The following is a 16186-nucleotide window of genomic DNA, read 5'->3' on the forward strand; positions in this document are numbered from 1 at the left end:
GAGGCCTATGCTATAACTATATACAGTATATAATAACTATGTACAGTGGATTTGATTAAAGGAGAATGAAAAACAAGACAAACTCTGTATTGGAAACTGCCTATATTAGCAGTATGCACTAATTTGGCCAAAATATAGTATGCAAAAAATAAAACAAATCTGCAGTATGCCAAAAATACCCAGATGTCGTACCGTTTCACAAAAATCTCCAGTATTCATCGGACAACAATGCAAAGTGCCACAATAACGTCATTACTTCTGCTTTTCAAAACCCCCCCCAAAAAAATGGCTAAGCCTGGTCTAACATACTGAAAAATAAATCTGTTTCATACTGCATACTACCGACGAAAGCAGTGTACATACTGTATTTGTAGGTAGTTTGCAGTAGGCGGTTTCGAATACAGCCTAGAGTCTACAACCATGCTACTGGCTCTAGGAGGCTGAACTAGCATGTTATTATGCTAACATTTGCACTAAACACAAAGTACAGCTGAGGCGAATAGAAAAGTCATTCATTTTGCAGGTATTTAGTCATAAACCAAATTACAATTTTGACCTGATGGTGGTGTTTGATGGAAATTTGAGATTGCCAAAGTTATTACAACTCATCCTGAGGAGAACATGAATGTTTGTACCACATTTCATTGTAATCCACCCAAAAAGTTGCATATATATATATATATATATATATATATATATATATATATATATATATATATATATATATATATATATATATATATATATATATATATATATATATTTCACTCAAAACCACAAATGTGATGGTGGTGCTAGAGGAAAAGTCAAGAGGAACACCAAAGTCTGTAGGATTCATGAAATGGAGACCATGGATATCTTTACCATATTTTCAAGGCAATCCACAGAGTGTATTGACACCGACAGCTGGGTCTGACAAGAGAAGACATAAGCATTAACAGCAATGTCTTAAAATACGCTTTTATTTACAATGTAAAACAAATACATTTAAATCATCATACAAAAGCTCCCTAACCATTAAAAAACAAATCAATCCTATTTACATGATAAAACATTTTAAATGGACCTCCCTCAGAGAGGCTAAATTAAGTCAAGTAAGGTGTGACAGATGAATGCTTCTGATGGCGGAACGGATTAAAAATTTTGACAAAGAAGCCAAATGAATGAACAGCAAGTGTGAGTACGAAAAAGTGAAACATCAAAAGATGCCTCAGTGGTGTGCTTTGGTTTGCCACTTTAAGGCAATGTAAACATGCTTAACACATACAAGCGTCTGTATTTGTGTTTAATGAGCAATACAGAGGACATCCACCAGCCACTATAGCACATAACCATCACTTTACCACTTCATTCATTATTTAAGTCTTAAGAGGTTGGTAAAATACTGGTTATGGATGGTAAATTCTGGCCTTCATTGGTTTGCTTCCCAGCCTGCTGATGATTATCATTCAGTAAGTGTATCGCAACATCAGTGGTCCAGGAAGTTGAAGATGCTCCTCTGGGGGCCTTTAGTCTGTTCTGCAGGTCTGTTCTCCCTGCAGACCCTCTTTGCTGCTGGCTTCACCGTTCCCACCGGCCCCCTCTTCTTCATCATCTGAGGATCAAACGCATCCACAGATAAAGAACACATGAATACAATTATTTTGTAACTAATATTAAAAAAAAAATAAAATTAATAAAAAAATATCACTAAATAAAATATTGTTAATGGTGAGTCTTGGGATAAAAGACGTTTGGAAAAACCTGCCAAACACAAAGATTTTTGTGTTTGCACTTAATAGAATTTAATATGAGCAGTGGGCTTTGGCTCCACCTAGTGTTATAAATCTAATAGACATTAATACATTCACCCACATGAATATCACACTGAGCAATCTCCCTCCAAGCTCTTTGGGAAGTATTTTGTTTTTGTGCTTATTTTTAAAACTGAGATCTTGCTAAAGATACACAACCAGACAGGATTGGGTAAATCAAACTGGGTGAAGGCCAGTGCAGTGAATTATCCTTTTCATTCAAAACAGCTGGAAAATATGACCGACCATTTTTCTATATATGACCATGCTCTACATGAGCTTACTTCCCCTTTTATCTAATAAAAACAAACATTCATCAATCTAGGGATCCATGCATAGCTGCCAGTGTGAACTATGACTCAATGACAGAGACAAGAGGAGATTTTGTAATGTGTTTTTCTAAAGCAAAATTGTCACGAAAACACGATGTTTGGGAAGGACTGTGCACATAAACAGATCCCTGAGTTATTAGATTGGTCACTGAAGTGAAGTTGCAGACTTTTGGACGGTCTGAGGCCTGTACTACGAATCAAGATCAACATGCCCTGGATTTCTTTCAGTTATCCGGCTTCACTAACCCTAACAACCGCGGTCCCGCATAACCTGTGTCACGACGCTGGTTAACAACTAGTTCAGTCAACTCAGGGTTTCCCAATCCAGCAGCGCGGTCGTTCACATAAAAGAGGCGGTGTTTGCGCACCACGACCAATCGCAAACATCTACCAGAGCCGCATATTTTAAACAAGAAGAGCAAACTATAATTCTATATAAATATGAAGAACACAAACACGTTTTACAGGCAAAATGCAGGAAGGAAAGCTGGCAAAAAAAACTGACGTTTTACGTAAATCACAACGCTTATCCTATCAATATCACTTCCAGTGGTGTAGTCTACGTGATAGTAAGCTCCAGGATTTCTATATAGGCTACCCACTTAAAAATGTCCAATGACACATAACATAGGCTACTTTCCATTATATTTTTGATACATTTTGAATTGTCATCCGTGCTTTTTTCTTAACATCTATAGGCTGAATAAAGGTATTTTTACCGTAAATTGGTGCATTAAAGTGTATCGGAATGCAGGAAATGAAGTCGTTGATGCTTTCCTGGGGGAGGACACCCAGGCCCCCCCACTATGATATGGCCCCTTCCTCCCCCAAAGGCAGATTCTGGCCAATATACAGTAGGCTGAAGTGCACCCACTACAATAGTATACATTAGACTACACTGGTCACTTCCCCATCAGTCAGGCACAAGATCTGACCATTATTACACTTTTGCTTTCCATGAACTGTCGTTGCTTTAGCCTTTTATTTCAGTTGAAACCCTGGCAGTGGTAAGCGATCGTGAGAGAAAATAAAAAAATATCAAAACATAATTCTAACATATGTGCGTATTGGCAACACACGGCTGAAGAAGCCGACAAATAGCCTATATGTAATTCCCTCTGCTTATAAATCTAAATCTTTCATAAAGATTACCAACTTATTTGACGCAGAATATTGAGGATTTACATTCTTATATAGAAAGACGCATTTTTCTACCACTCATTTCAAGTTATATAAGACCAACTAGAATCTTGCCATCTGTTTTCTCTTATACTACCTTATTCATCTTTTGTACCCGTTTCTGTTTCTCTATTGTGTACACAGAAGGAACACAATCTGTGCACTGAGTACTGTATATAGAGAGAATATAAATACATTCTACTAGGGCTGTCAGCATTAACGCGTTAATCGCGATGCGATTAAGGGCCGAGCATAATGCATAATATTTTTTTAATCGTATGCCGCCATTTATTCATTTATTTTCACTTCACTCGGCTTTGCGTCGTGCCTAACAGGCTACTATTTTGCCATACTTCCTCGTAACACATCCTGCTGCTGCAGGAATAGCAACGCGGATTTCGGTGCCACTGATATGCCTGCACTTCTCTCTGATGCTCTGAAACAGAAACATTGCAGCACGTGACGCTAGTTAACACTATACTCGACAGCAGCTAACGTTAGCCTCCCGCTAGCTAGTAGCTGGATTAAACACGGTTACAATGCTGACAGCTAACGCTAAATGGTGTAAAGTGTGACTGTGTTTCACTGTAGAGGATTCAACACCGGGATGTAACAATCTGCAGCTGCTGTTGTCGGAAAAACACAGACAATGAAACTGGTAATTTACAACCTGGTGGTGCATTCAAAGTTGTTGTTAAATGCCCTTTTCCCATCTGGTGGTTGTTTGTTTGTCATTCAACAGCTATTTACTAGTGAAAGAAGTTATTGTTATAGTGATTACATTATTATTATTATACATTTAATTTTGACGATATGGCCTTAGCAATAAACAAGCCATTCTTTAATGAAATAAAAACTGTTTAGTACCCTTCTTTTTTTAACTTTCTTAAAAAGTATCGGTTCAGGCACCGGTACTGTTTTAAAAGTACCGCTTTAGCACCGGTATCCAAACCAAACAATACCCAACCCTAATATTGACTCTAGATTCAAATGTGTGACTAGATTAAATATATAATAAACAAATACAAATCTTAAAATCAAGTTCATAAAGTCACTTTCTTTGCATTCATTTGATTCCCAATCAAGATACACCGGTAAGAATTGCTTTCCATTGTTAATATGTACTTAAAAACAGTTCTGAAATGCAAAATAATAGAATTTTAATCATGTGATAAAACATGCGATTAACTATAGAAATTCAACGATTAATCGCGATTAAGAAAATTGAATCGTTTGACAGCCCTACGTTCTACCTTAATCTTTCTTTGATAAACTAATGCCAACATTTTAGGGTGAAATATTACTTTGTCCTTGCCCTTAGTGTATCAAAGATATTTTGTATATTCAGCTCAAAACCTCATCATAGGTGTGACCGCAGGACTGAATAGTTTCGTAGAATCGTTGATTGCCATTTAGAGCAAATGGGGATTCAACACATTTGTTTAGCAGCATTTCTTCACTCACCTGTTCCTTGGGAGCATTTGAGGTTGAGTTGTCCTTCTCAGGAGACAGAGTTTGAAACAGGAATCCTCTACTGTTTCTGGGAGCCAGAGGATTCCCCTCCGAGATCGAGGCCAGCTTCTGGAGGACGGACTGAGGCTGACTCAGTAGTGACCCTCTCCTCACCTGGAAGAGTCAATAAAACACGTCTTACAGTTTTACAGTCCTCGTACAGATCACAGGGAATACATAACGAACTTTGTTGGCAAAATGTTTACGTTAATCGCAATCGTAATGATGCTTACACCTACAAATCCCCAACAAGTAGTTAACCAGATATGATATAAAACAAGCTGAACAATAAAGAGTCATTAAAGCAAATGAAACCCAGATTAACCATTTTAAACAATTAGGGACGTACCTGTACCTGCGAGGGTCTCTGGAAGGGGTTGAGAGCTGATGTTGTCTTTTCTGCTTGTGGTGCCGCAGAGGACTCTGGTTTGAAAATTTTGAAAGTTAGATAGTGAAAGATTCTAAATATAACCTGCCAAATATACATACAAATTTAAATTACCAGGTCTTATTGGTGTCATTCTTTCATTTGTAGTCCTGAAATGTTTGTCGGGATACACTGATGTAAAGGTGCTATCATTTCAAAGCAGAGCGTTTAAAAAGAAGCACATTTATTGTCTTCAGTTGACTGGTACAGCAGTACAAATAGTCAAAATGCCCTTTACATCTGACTAATGTCCCATTGTAGAGCCACAACTGTCTGGAAATGAACGACCTGACGCAACTTGCCATTTAGCAATGAGAGTATTGCTAGACACATGCCAGTGTTTTGGTGCAATCAGAGAGCGTGTGTGTGTGTGTGTGTGTGTTTGTGGGGCAGAGCTTTATCTTTAAAGCTCTGTTGCAACATCAGGTGACGTTATTGACAGTCTTTTTAACTGACAGCACTAAGTAGGTCAAAAAGCATATACTATGTTAGGAACTGAGACTAAGATTTCTCTTCGGAAACTGTTAATCACACCATTTTCAACAGAAAGAAAATGCTCCTAAACTTTGAAATGTTCTGTCTGGTGATTTTTCGATCTATTTGTTTGCTCAGACCATTACTGCAATTATTATTGGACAAAGGCATGTCAGGGTGTTTTTAAGCTCATGGGATACTTCTTGTAAGGCCTAGTATCAAACCAACCTTTTCTCTGCAAAGTCTTGGCAGTCAGTTTCTTGGCCAGCTTCATAAACTGACTGTCTTCCCCTCCAATCTTCTCATCATCTGCGTCCAAATCTTCTCCTTTCTTGGCTTTCTGTTCAGACTGTGAGAAGAGACACAGAGAGAGGAATGGAGACAAAATAACACCCTGTTGCAGAGGAAGGGGATGACTCAACCAAATATTTCTTGAAGGCACACATTTATCCTTTCTTTGCATGTTTGCAGGGTAAACTCTCCAAGACTGCATTGAGTTTACAGCCATCGGTCAATACTACAAATGTATTTTAATTAATGGCTCCTCAATTATGTGCGTAGGACTCCAAATACTTGCAAACACAAATGTTCAAACCCTACCTGTTCTCTGAGCCACTGTTCTCTTTCTAGCCTCTCTTTCCGCCTTTGGACCTCAGATAGGTCCACCACCTCATCTTCCTCCTCTTCCTCGCCCTCCGCTCCCGTCCTGTCCATGTTGAAACCATCATCTGGAGGAAAAATTCAATGAGAAACTCTAAATGGCTTGCTGGAGCAGTTAAGTTAAGTTTTTAGAATCTAAACAGAAGATTTAATGAACTCAAAGTTCAATAATGTATGAACCATACTGGTTTTTACCATTTTAACCAATTCCACATAATTGTAAGCTTATAACCTAATTGTTTTTATTTTGGATTAACTGTGTTTTCTCTTTTCCCCTTGGTGTGTGTCTGTGTGTGTTTCTGTTGATCTGGGAGGCAAGCTGATGAGTACAATTGTCCTTGCAGGAATGAAAATGAAATGAAATAAAGTTGTACTGATTTGATATAAAATGTAGCAAAATATATGTAAACCTTTAAATAAATAGCTAGAAATCCAGGTGTTCAGACACATACTCCTTGGGTTGTCTTCTTTTAACAACTACGGTCTAAAATCCCATCAAATTCTTAATTAAACACCAGTTTATGGTATTAAGGGTGTTTATTCCCTCATCCGGTAACTCACCCATATTCTTCCAACGGAAGCGGCGCGCTCGTCCCGGTCCATCAGAATGCAGGTCGCCATCAGCGAGGTAACGCTCCTGGTAGAGCCTCAGACGACGCTTATCATCATCCATTATCTGCTTCCTGTAGGAACAATGACATTTTACATTTCCTTCTCTCAGTTTAAACCCCGACATTTCTGATAAAAAGATATGCACCTTGCATTATTACTACAAAATATTCCCATCATGATTGGAGCGTCGGTGGAGGAAACTCTCTGTACTAGGCAGCTTAAACTTGGTACAGTACTCACATGTGGATCTTGTTGACCTGGTCCTGCAGCTCTTCATCAGAGGGAAGCTCCTCAAGAAGTTCCTCTTCTTCATATTCACTCCCTCTGTCGCCGTCCTCATCGTCACTGTCCAAGTCACTGCCGGACAGCTCAGCCTCCGACTCCAGATAGTCGGCCAAACGCCTGTGAACAGGATGCAAGAAGCTATTAACACATGCACTACAGCGTGGATTATCTGATGAAAATGGCTAGAATTAATCTTCCTATAATGTCAAACTCAAAAGAGAAAAGTATATAACATTAGTTAGGTATGCATATGTATTTTTTCTTATGTTAGACCTACATTTTCTTCTTCTTTTTCTTCACCCTATGTGATGCAAAGACGCCCTGCATCTCCTCCTCTTCTACGTCATTGTCTTCATCAGCATCTGCCTCATCCTCCTCTCCATCTGCATCCTCCTCTCCACCATCTTCATCATTGTCCTCCTATAAAGCCACAATTAATTTGCATGGTAAATACATACATTCAAGTTATCTAAGTGAAACTTCTGTAGCTAAAAAAGTAACAGACAATCTCACCTGTTCACTGGGACTTTCCACATCTGACAGAAGTCGGAACTCACAGTCCTCTTCCTCCTGCTCTTCCTCCTCTGGCTTCTTTTTACTTCATACAGACACAAGGAGAACACTTTTGTAAAGAATTGTAAAAATTAACTTTTCCTCAACAATATTATTATTAATATTATGATTATTTCAGGTCTTTGAACTGTACCCGTCTTGTGCTGGCGAAGCCGTGCGAGCAGAACCTAAAATTGGCAGCAGAGGAGACAAATCTAAATATTGCGTAACTGGAGGGAAAACATTTCAAAACAGTGTCAAACCTCAAAATCAAACTTTTTCGAGAGAGGGGAAACCAAATCGAAGGACATACAGAAAACTGCCTCCACTTTTCGTAATGTCTGATGTGATACATCTGTATCGTCTGTAGTATGGTTTTGTGGTTTGGTAAAGTTTTGCATTTTTGTGAAAATAATGTGAAATCAAAACGATAAAAACTCCAACAGAAGGAAGTAGGAATTTTCACAGTTCCCTCAACTACAGATCCTTGAGGTTCTGTATAGTTTATCAGGCTCTTATTGACAAGTTATCAGTTTTAATTTCCCTTCCCAATAAGAGCTACTGTTTGGTTAAACCATTAAGAAATGAATAGTTTATAAGTGACAGACATGTCTCCAGTTTTTAACCTGTCTGCAAAACAGATTTTGTTCACGGTATTTAAAACAAAATAAAACTGTACAGAAGGGTGACAGAAAACACTCCTTTACCTGGACTAGGAAATTTCCCTGAACAGAGCCCCAGCAGCTGATCCATGGTATTATCAGATTCTTCATCCTGTCCTCTCCCCTTACTCTCTTCTGTTTCCATGTGCTCCTCTCCGGCCTGTGTTGGTGGAAACGCTCCAGAGCACAACCCGAGCATCTCATCCTCCTGTGTTGCTCCGAGGCCTCCAGCCCTGCTTGAGCCGCCCTGCGCTGTCCCAAAACCACCTGAGCACAGGCCTAACAGCTCCCCCATGTTGGCATCCATCGCATTTTCATCCAGGCTGTCCAGGATCAACTGTCTCTTGTGGGAGCGAGGTGCACCGGGCCGTGGGCCCACGTTAAGGAAGCCGTCTGCATCTAGTAACTGGGAGTGGGTGTCGTCCTCCAAGGAGAAGCGACCCTGGGAGTCACCTCCCAGACCAGGCCCAGAAGCTGCTTCGCCCAGGGGACCCGAATCTGCTCCTGGGGATGGAGGTGCATACAAGTCTTGGGAATCCTCAACAGGGAGGCAAAGAGAGCGCTCGGAGAGTTTGCCTGAACTCTGATAGAAGAGAAGAAGAAAAAAAAACAAAAAACTATTTACTATTTAATTTTGAAGGAAACAATATATAAATGCTGAAAAAATATTTTGTCTCTTTTGAAGTTGCCTTTCCTCATTTTTATTTAATGTAATCAAGTTTCTTGCCTTGAGGTCTTGGGGGAGGGCTTTGTATAAACTTATAGTGTCCCATTATTTCAGCTTGTTTACTTTTAATTCATGTAAATGTCAGTATATGCAGGTGTAAGTGAGTCTGTACATTTGTACACAAATGTCTGAGTACATATTGTATTTTTACTGTGTTTTTTTATGAAAAAAGTAAAATGACACTAAAATTGTAGATTTTTCAATGTGCCTCATCATTTTTGACTGAATTAAAACATTTTTTTTTAACCCTGTGCAGGTATGGGACAATTCAAACCCCTGATGATATTTTGGTGCTCAAACTATTAAAACACACCGAAAACCCATTTCTCTTACCTTGGAGGCAGAGCCGAGGAAGCTGGGCCTGAAGTGGCAGGGAGAAGGGGAGCGGAAAATGGAATAGTTGGAGATACTTCTTCCGGCGGAGCGCTGATGATTCACAGGCTGGTAGGAGGTTATCATAGATCCTGCTAACTCAAAGCTGCTGTTGTGGCTGTTGTCCTTCATCAGGGACAGAGAGTCGTCCTCTTCTGGAGACGAGAAGGATGAGAAAGAGCGAAAAAGATAAAATGTACAAATTATTGCCAAACGTTCAAGGAGTGTAAAAAAACAACAACATTTGTATCACTATATTTAAAGCATTTGATCTCAATAATGGCTAATGATAACTATACATCAGTTTGTTTCGGATGTAAAAACTATGGACCAACTGAACACAGGCCTTTCACTCTACTCACCCATCTTATTGCTGCTGCTGTCCTGTCCAGAAGGACCAGACCTTCTTATACCATCACTAAAAATGAGAACAGTGCATGTATACGCAGAGTAAACATACAGTGCATACAAATATAAAAACTACAAGAAATATAAACGATGAAAGGCAGTTTTATCATTACATTCATTTAAGAAGCATTCTCAAGTGTCACTTACAATGTTAAAAAGTTAACATAAAGAGACACACAACCAGAAACACACTTACCCGGTGCGAGAGCACGAGTTCCCAGGGAACAGCATGAGCGTGCCATCGGCGTTTATCAGGTCAGGAGTCGGTGAAGGCCCGTTTAGTGCCACAGGAGAAGGACTCCTGATACTCTGGGCCACGCTGAGTTCCTCATCTTCATGCTCCTTCTCTTCTTCCTCACCATAATCACCTCCCAGTAAGTCATCTACATTCTGGTAAAAGAGAAGATCAGGCTTGACGCAAGTACAAAAAGGATAAATGCACAAATGTGTATAAATCAATTAGATTGTTCCAAAGCAGCAAGAAACAAAACATCCTCTTACCTCTTCTTCCTCCGACTCATCGGTCATATCTTCCTCCTCCTCTTCCTCCTCTCCACAGTCTTCATTGTCAAGGCGATTTAGCTCAGCCCTGCGTGCCCTCTCTTCCTGTCTCCTTTGGGCCATGGCGAGCTGCAGGCGCTGCTTCAGAGTCAGCAGCTTCTCTCCTATGAAAAGTTGAGACAGAAGAGGCTAAGCATGTCATGAAGCAAACCAAATCTCCAAGTCAGTCAATATGTGTGTGCACCTTTGGACCACGGCCAAGTTGATTTCTCCTTTGTTTGTTAATGTTGCTAAATAAAAAAAGGTCAACGATTTGGTCTCCCAATCTGAAATACACGTCAAAATTAACTCATTTTCCAGAAACCCTGGTCTCCATGTGCACTTCACATGTACAGTATCTCACAAAAGTGAGTACACCCCTCACATTTTAGTAAATATTTCATTATATCTAAGTATTAAGTGTACAGCTTGTATAACCGTGTTAATGTGCTGTCCCCTCAAAATAACTCAACACAGCCATTAATATCTAAACCGCTGGCAACATAAGTAAGTACACCCCTATGTTAAATTCCCATAGAGGCAGGCAGATTTTTATTTTTAAAGGCCAGTTATTTCATGGATCCAGGATACTATGCATCCTGATAAAGTTCCCTTGGTCTTTGGGATTAAAATAGCCCCACATCATCACATACCCTTCACCATACCTAGAGATTGGCATGGTTTTATTTCAGTTAGCCTAATAGCTGGTTTGATTTGCATTGAAAGATGATTTTATGGAAAGTACCCCATGCCAATCTCTAGGTATGGTGAAGGGTATGTGATGATGTGGGGCTATTTTATTTCCAAAGGCCAAGGAAACTTTATCAGGATGCATAGTATCCTGGATCCATGAAATAACTGGCCTTTAAAAATAAAAATCTGCCTGCCTCTATGGGAATTTAACATAGGGGTGTACTTTCTTTTGTTGCCAGCGGTTTAGACATTAATGGCTGTGTGTTGAGTTATTTTGAGGGGACAGCACATTTACACTGTTATACAAGCTGTACACTTAATACTTTACATTGTAGCAAAGTGTAATTTCTTCAGTGTTGTCCCATTAAAAGATATAATGAAATATTTACTAAAATGTGAGGGGTGTACTCACTTTTGTGAGATACTGTGTATCCATACCTGGTTTGGTTGCCGCGGGCTTCTCTGCTCCCTCTTTAACAGTGACAGTGACTGACTCTGTGTGCAACTCTTCCTGGCCGGACAGGGTGCTGTCTTTGCGGATGATGTCGAGCTGCATTGTTCGCTCTCCCTGAGGGCGTACAGGTGCCTTGACGTGACGAAGGTAACGTTCCTTCAGGGCCTCCACACCTAGTTGAAGATCAGGGGTGAATATAAGATCTAAATTTAATAGTAGAAATGTTTATTCTGATTTACGACACATTCTTCCAACTTGGCTGAAATCCTAAGAGAATCATCACTAACCAGGGTTGGGCTGCGGGAGCTCGAGCTGAACAAAAGCCCCGTCATCTGGACACAGTTTAGCGATGGGTGGGGGGTCCAGTCCAAGCTTCTTCAGTCTGGCCAATCTGTCCTTCTTGGGTTTGGTGGGTTGCTGAGCTGAAGGCTCTGCTGCAACTGGATCAGCGCAGTCACACTGAGTGGCTAAAGGCTGCACTAAAGCCCCGGACACAGATTCTTTTTGCAGGGTGTCAGAGTCAGACATTACTGCAGTGTGACTTTGTTCTAAATGTGCAGGAGACTTTTCTTCTCCAGAATCAGGTCTCACCGCTTCATCTGTTGTGACTGACTCCTGCAGACTCTCAGAGAGGTAAAGCATCGGTCCAGATTCCTGGTCGGGATCTAGGCTCGCAGTTGCCTCTCTGGCCTGGTTGAGGCTCTCCTGCTGCGGGGACGAGGTGGCGGCAGGATGGCGTATTGGCTGGACCTGAGTGGATGACAGATCTTCAGAGGGAGAAGAGTCCGGCTCTGTGGACGGCTGCAGAGGCTCGTTGGGTGGGTTGGTGGGTGGTGGAGGAGGCGCTGACGGTGTCTCCAACATCATGGCTGAATACTTTGTGGATCTGAAGAGAACAAGATTATCATTAATTTGTAGGTTTATTACCGAAGGCTTGAAACTTTTGATTGAATGTTGATATTGGTGTTTGATTTGTATTTGTGTGTGTCGCACAAAAATAAATGCAAAACTTAAAAATGAACTTGGTGTGTGAAATTAAACTTTTAGCTAGCTGCCTGGATGTATGCATGTTATGTTTGTCTTTACTTCAACAAAGCCATGGCAGGCCCCTCTGGCCTGGCTCTCTTCCTAAAGAACTGGTCGATGGTCTTCGGCTCAGGGATGTGGTAGGGCAGGCCTAGTGTAGACTCTACAAAGACAGAAGAAAAGGTGTCAAAGATGAAGTCTCAGTAGCATGGAGGACACAAGACACCTATTTTTATATCTAAACCACACATTTCAAATTATGATTACGAGTAATTATCAGAAAACAGTTAACACATTGCCACAATGGATAAAAGACAATTAAAGTGTTTCTTGTAAACTGACCTCTGACCAGCCTCTGAGACTCGCTGTGGAGCTGCTTCATTGCTTCTTTGCTGGCGCGTGCGGCTTTCCTCTCCTGAAAACGTCACACATGTTGAGAATGAAACCGCTTTTTGGTATAAATTTTGTAGCATTTAGAATAAATTCCAAGCATTTTGGCACTGCATACCACACGCTGGGGTTTCTCTGCTGCATCTTCCTCTTCGTCATCCAGGAGAGGATCCTGCAATAATATTTCACTAATTACACAAAGGCCTGTGCAGACAAAATCTGCAAAATAGTGTTATGCCACTCTTTTCACCAAAACGTCATGAATTGTGTCATCAGTATTATGTGTACCAATCAGCTCAATAGTGATAACAAAAAGCAAGGGCTTAAATTCCTGATTACACCTTCTACATATAAACACTGCGTTATGAACAATTCCAATTGCAACAGTCATCTTTTTTGTACCTTCTGTTTTTTCATCTTTTGCTTGACAGCAGCTCGGATGGCATCAAGAGACTCCTCTTCCTCCTCATCGTCCAGACCAGTGTCGAACAGGTCTGTGTCACCCAGCAGGCATCCACTGTCATTCAGAGCCCGAGGGAGAGGTGTGTTCTGGGAATATGCGTGCAATATAATCCACATCAAGGATTCTTATTGTTTAACAATCACTTAATTCTGCTTAGCTTAACATTTTATTTTATTTCCAAAATGTGGTACTTTGTGTACATGTTAATTGTAATTTGAGTACACACACAGCAAAATGTTTTCATATACAACACAAGGTTTGTGTGCAGTGAACTTATGACACAGAAGAGTCAAAAACTCAGCAGAGTCTCAGCATAACAAGAAAAAACCACCACAGTGAAAAGGCCAAGCTTCACTAACCTCATTAATTTCAGAGAACCTCTCTCTCTTCTTCAGTTTTTCCACCACTTTGCTACGCTTCTCCTTTTTCTCCCGATGCCTCTGGCTCTTCTCTCTCTTCTTCCCTTCTTTCATCGATTTCGCGTCCTTTCTCACCTCCTCCCGTTGCTCCTCCATTTCTCTACATCCCTGTTGCTCAGGCTCACTGTCTTCGCTGTCAATGGGAGCACGGCTTATTCTCTTGCTCTTCTTCGCCCCTCTTGCTTTCCTCTCATCCTTCTCCTTTGCCTCTCTAGTCTCCATCTCCTCTCCGCTGGAAGCAGATAAGACCAGTGCTTCGGCCATGTGTACACTGTTCTCCGCAGATGCCTCTTCTTCCTCACTGTCTCTAATGGCATTACGATGTGGCTTTTTGTGAACTGTGATGTCGTCATCGTCATCAGAATCTGAAAACAGATAACAATTTAGAGTCAATCAGTGCACACATGCAACGATACTAAAACCAAAATAATTGTTTCTTATCTAAAACTGGTTATGTTGTTGCCGTTGTTTGTCTGATGTACTGTGCTTTTATGTCATTTTATTTGCTCTAGTATTACTCAATAAATGATATAACCTCAGTCTTGTTTGTTTTTTAAATGCATGCAAGGATTATTATCTTTAATCTGTAGGTGCGTCAAGTCCTTGAGGCACTTTGTTTTTTGAAGTTGCATTAGTTTTTGTATTTTACACCTTTAGATAATTTGCACATGCAGATTTGTCTTTGGGTTGTTATTGTGGATCATGGGATACTACTTAAAAAGATATTTAACTGCTGCACTTACTGTAAACTGTGTGGTTAAGTATCCACTAAATACCTAAACTGTATAATGTAAATGTAACAAGTTTATGTAATTTTAGACAGACATTAACATAAACCTTTCCCTCATTTAAAACAGCCAAAGTGGTTCCTGCTGCCCCGTCTCTCTCAGGCTGGATTATCATACATTGTTGTGTTACTTCACCTGGAAGCTCTTCTCTTTTGTTTGCTGTCTCTATGACCATCTCCTCTGCTGGAGAGCCCATCCCGCTGTCTGAATCACTCTCCGTTGCTGTTTGGGCCACAGCCAGGAGCCCCTCTTCCTGGGTACAATAACACAAAATAGAATTTATCCATCATGAAGTGCATTTTCTATAGTATGGGGGATCGTAGTCTGTTTGAGCTGATGTCTGTTTACTGGAGAGAGAAAAAAGACGAGGCTCCAGATTCTATGCAACATAGCCTTATAATCTTATTCTTATTAATCTAACATCACTGCCAAATGTCAGTGTTCAGGGCTGATTCCTGTTCTGTGCACTGTTACCATACTTTAATACAATCCAAAATGGTACTAGGTATTAATTGCATGGTTAAAGTGTCAAGACTACAATCGTTGATAGCTGTCCAACTCCATGCATGACTTTTCTAGGATGCCAAAGTTAGAGCATAGGTCTGTATTTGTCAAAATACATCACTTAGGAAAGATAATTTCTTTACAACGTTACCAAAAAACAGAGGTCGTTGGGGTGACTTAATTCAGCAAAACGGATGTTAAAATTCTTTAGTGGCGCCCTGCAATAAGCCAAACAATGAGCACGTAACGTTAGCTAGCTACAATGCTTCCCTTTAACGCTTATTAGTTAACTTAGCTAGCTAATGTTACATGCACCATACATGAAATAACGTTACAGGCACAAGTGACTTCCAACACAAGTTCCGTGAGTAATCCCCTAGTACACAAGCTGCTAAGATAACGTTATACGATTTTAACAGTGGTTAACAAAGTAAAATGCCTAACTAACGTGCATTTAATCGATGTGACCAGGCCAAGACGACAGCCACCATCCCAGCTGGCTAAACCTAACCTAGCGAGCCAGCTAACTGGCTAACGCTAACTACAGTTGCAATTAGCAAATTTCTTTTTCGATCTTGCCAGTCTTTTAACTCATAACTAACAGGGACAAACATGTCAGGCTCCTACGTTCACGTTACATAGCTAGCTAGACATCCAAAATAAGGACTGATATAGGAAATAATTCCCTCACCTCTTGTTGAGAGACGACCAGGCTCATCTTTGTCCGCTCTTTTGTAAAATAAACCAGCGGAGACAACGCTTTGTCGAATCTCAGCAGCAACAACAGACGTAGAAAAGCAAATGTCTGCGTGACAAAGTCTATTTTAGACTTTTAAAGCACATTTAGAAAGCGTTTAGCCGGGCTGTTTCTCTTCCTCCCGCCTGTTCCCTAACCTTACACACTGAATATAAAT

The 16186-nt window shown here is 40.4% G+C and overlaps 1 protein-coding gene across 2 annotated transcripts; it reads right to left on the minus strand.

The window, feature by feature from the left end:
• Positions 1-946: 946 nt before the first annotated feature.
• clspn (claspin) lies at positions 947-16186 on the minus strand. 2 transcript variants are annotated; one of them, XM_078267915.1, is made up of 24 exons: positions 15964-16186; positions 14904-15021; positions 13921-14345; positions 13501-13647; positions 13217-13270; positions 13051-13123; positions 12769-12871; positions 11970-12568; positions 11667-11855; positions 10497-10660; positions 10192-10385; positions 9950-10005; positions 9549-9742; positions 8534-9071; positions 7981-8014; positions 7788-7872; positions 7552-7694; positions 7230-7391; positions 6939-7060; positions 6318-6445; positions 5946-6066; positions 5172-5239; positions 4769-4930; positions 947-1594 (listed from the first exon to the last, which is right to left on the minus strand). In XM_078267915.1, exons 1-24 carry the CDS (start codon positions 15988-15990, stop codon positions 1469-1471), a joined length of 4032 nt encoding a protein of 1343 aa, XP_078124041.1. In that variant the 5' UTR covers positions 15991-16186; the 3' UTR covers positions 947-1468. The 2 variants fall into 2 exon arrangements, with proteins under 2 accessions (XP_078124041.1, XP_078124040.1); XM_078267914.1 differs by having other exon boundaries at positions 5166-5239.

This window comes from Sander vitreus, chromosome 14, assembly GCF_031162955.1.
Source record: "Sander vitreus isolate 19-12246 chromosome 14, sanVit1, whole genome shotgun sequence".
Classification (NCBI taxonomy): domain Eukaryota; kingdom Metazoa; phylum Chordata; class Actinopteri; order Perciformes; family Percidae; genus Sander; species Sander vitreus.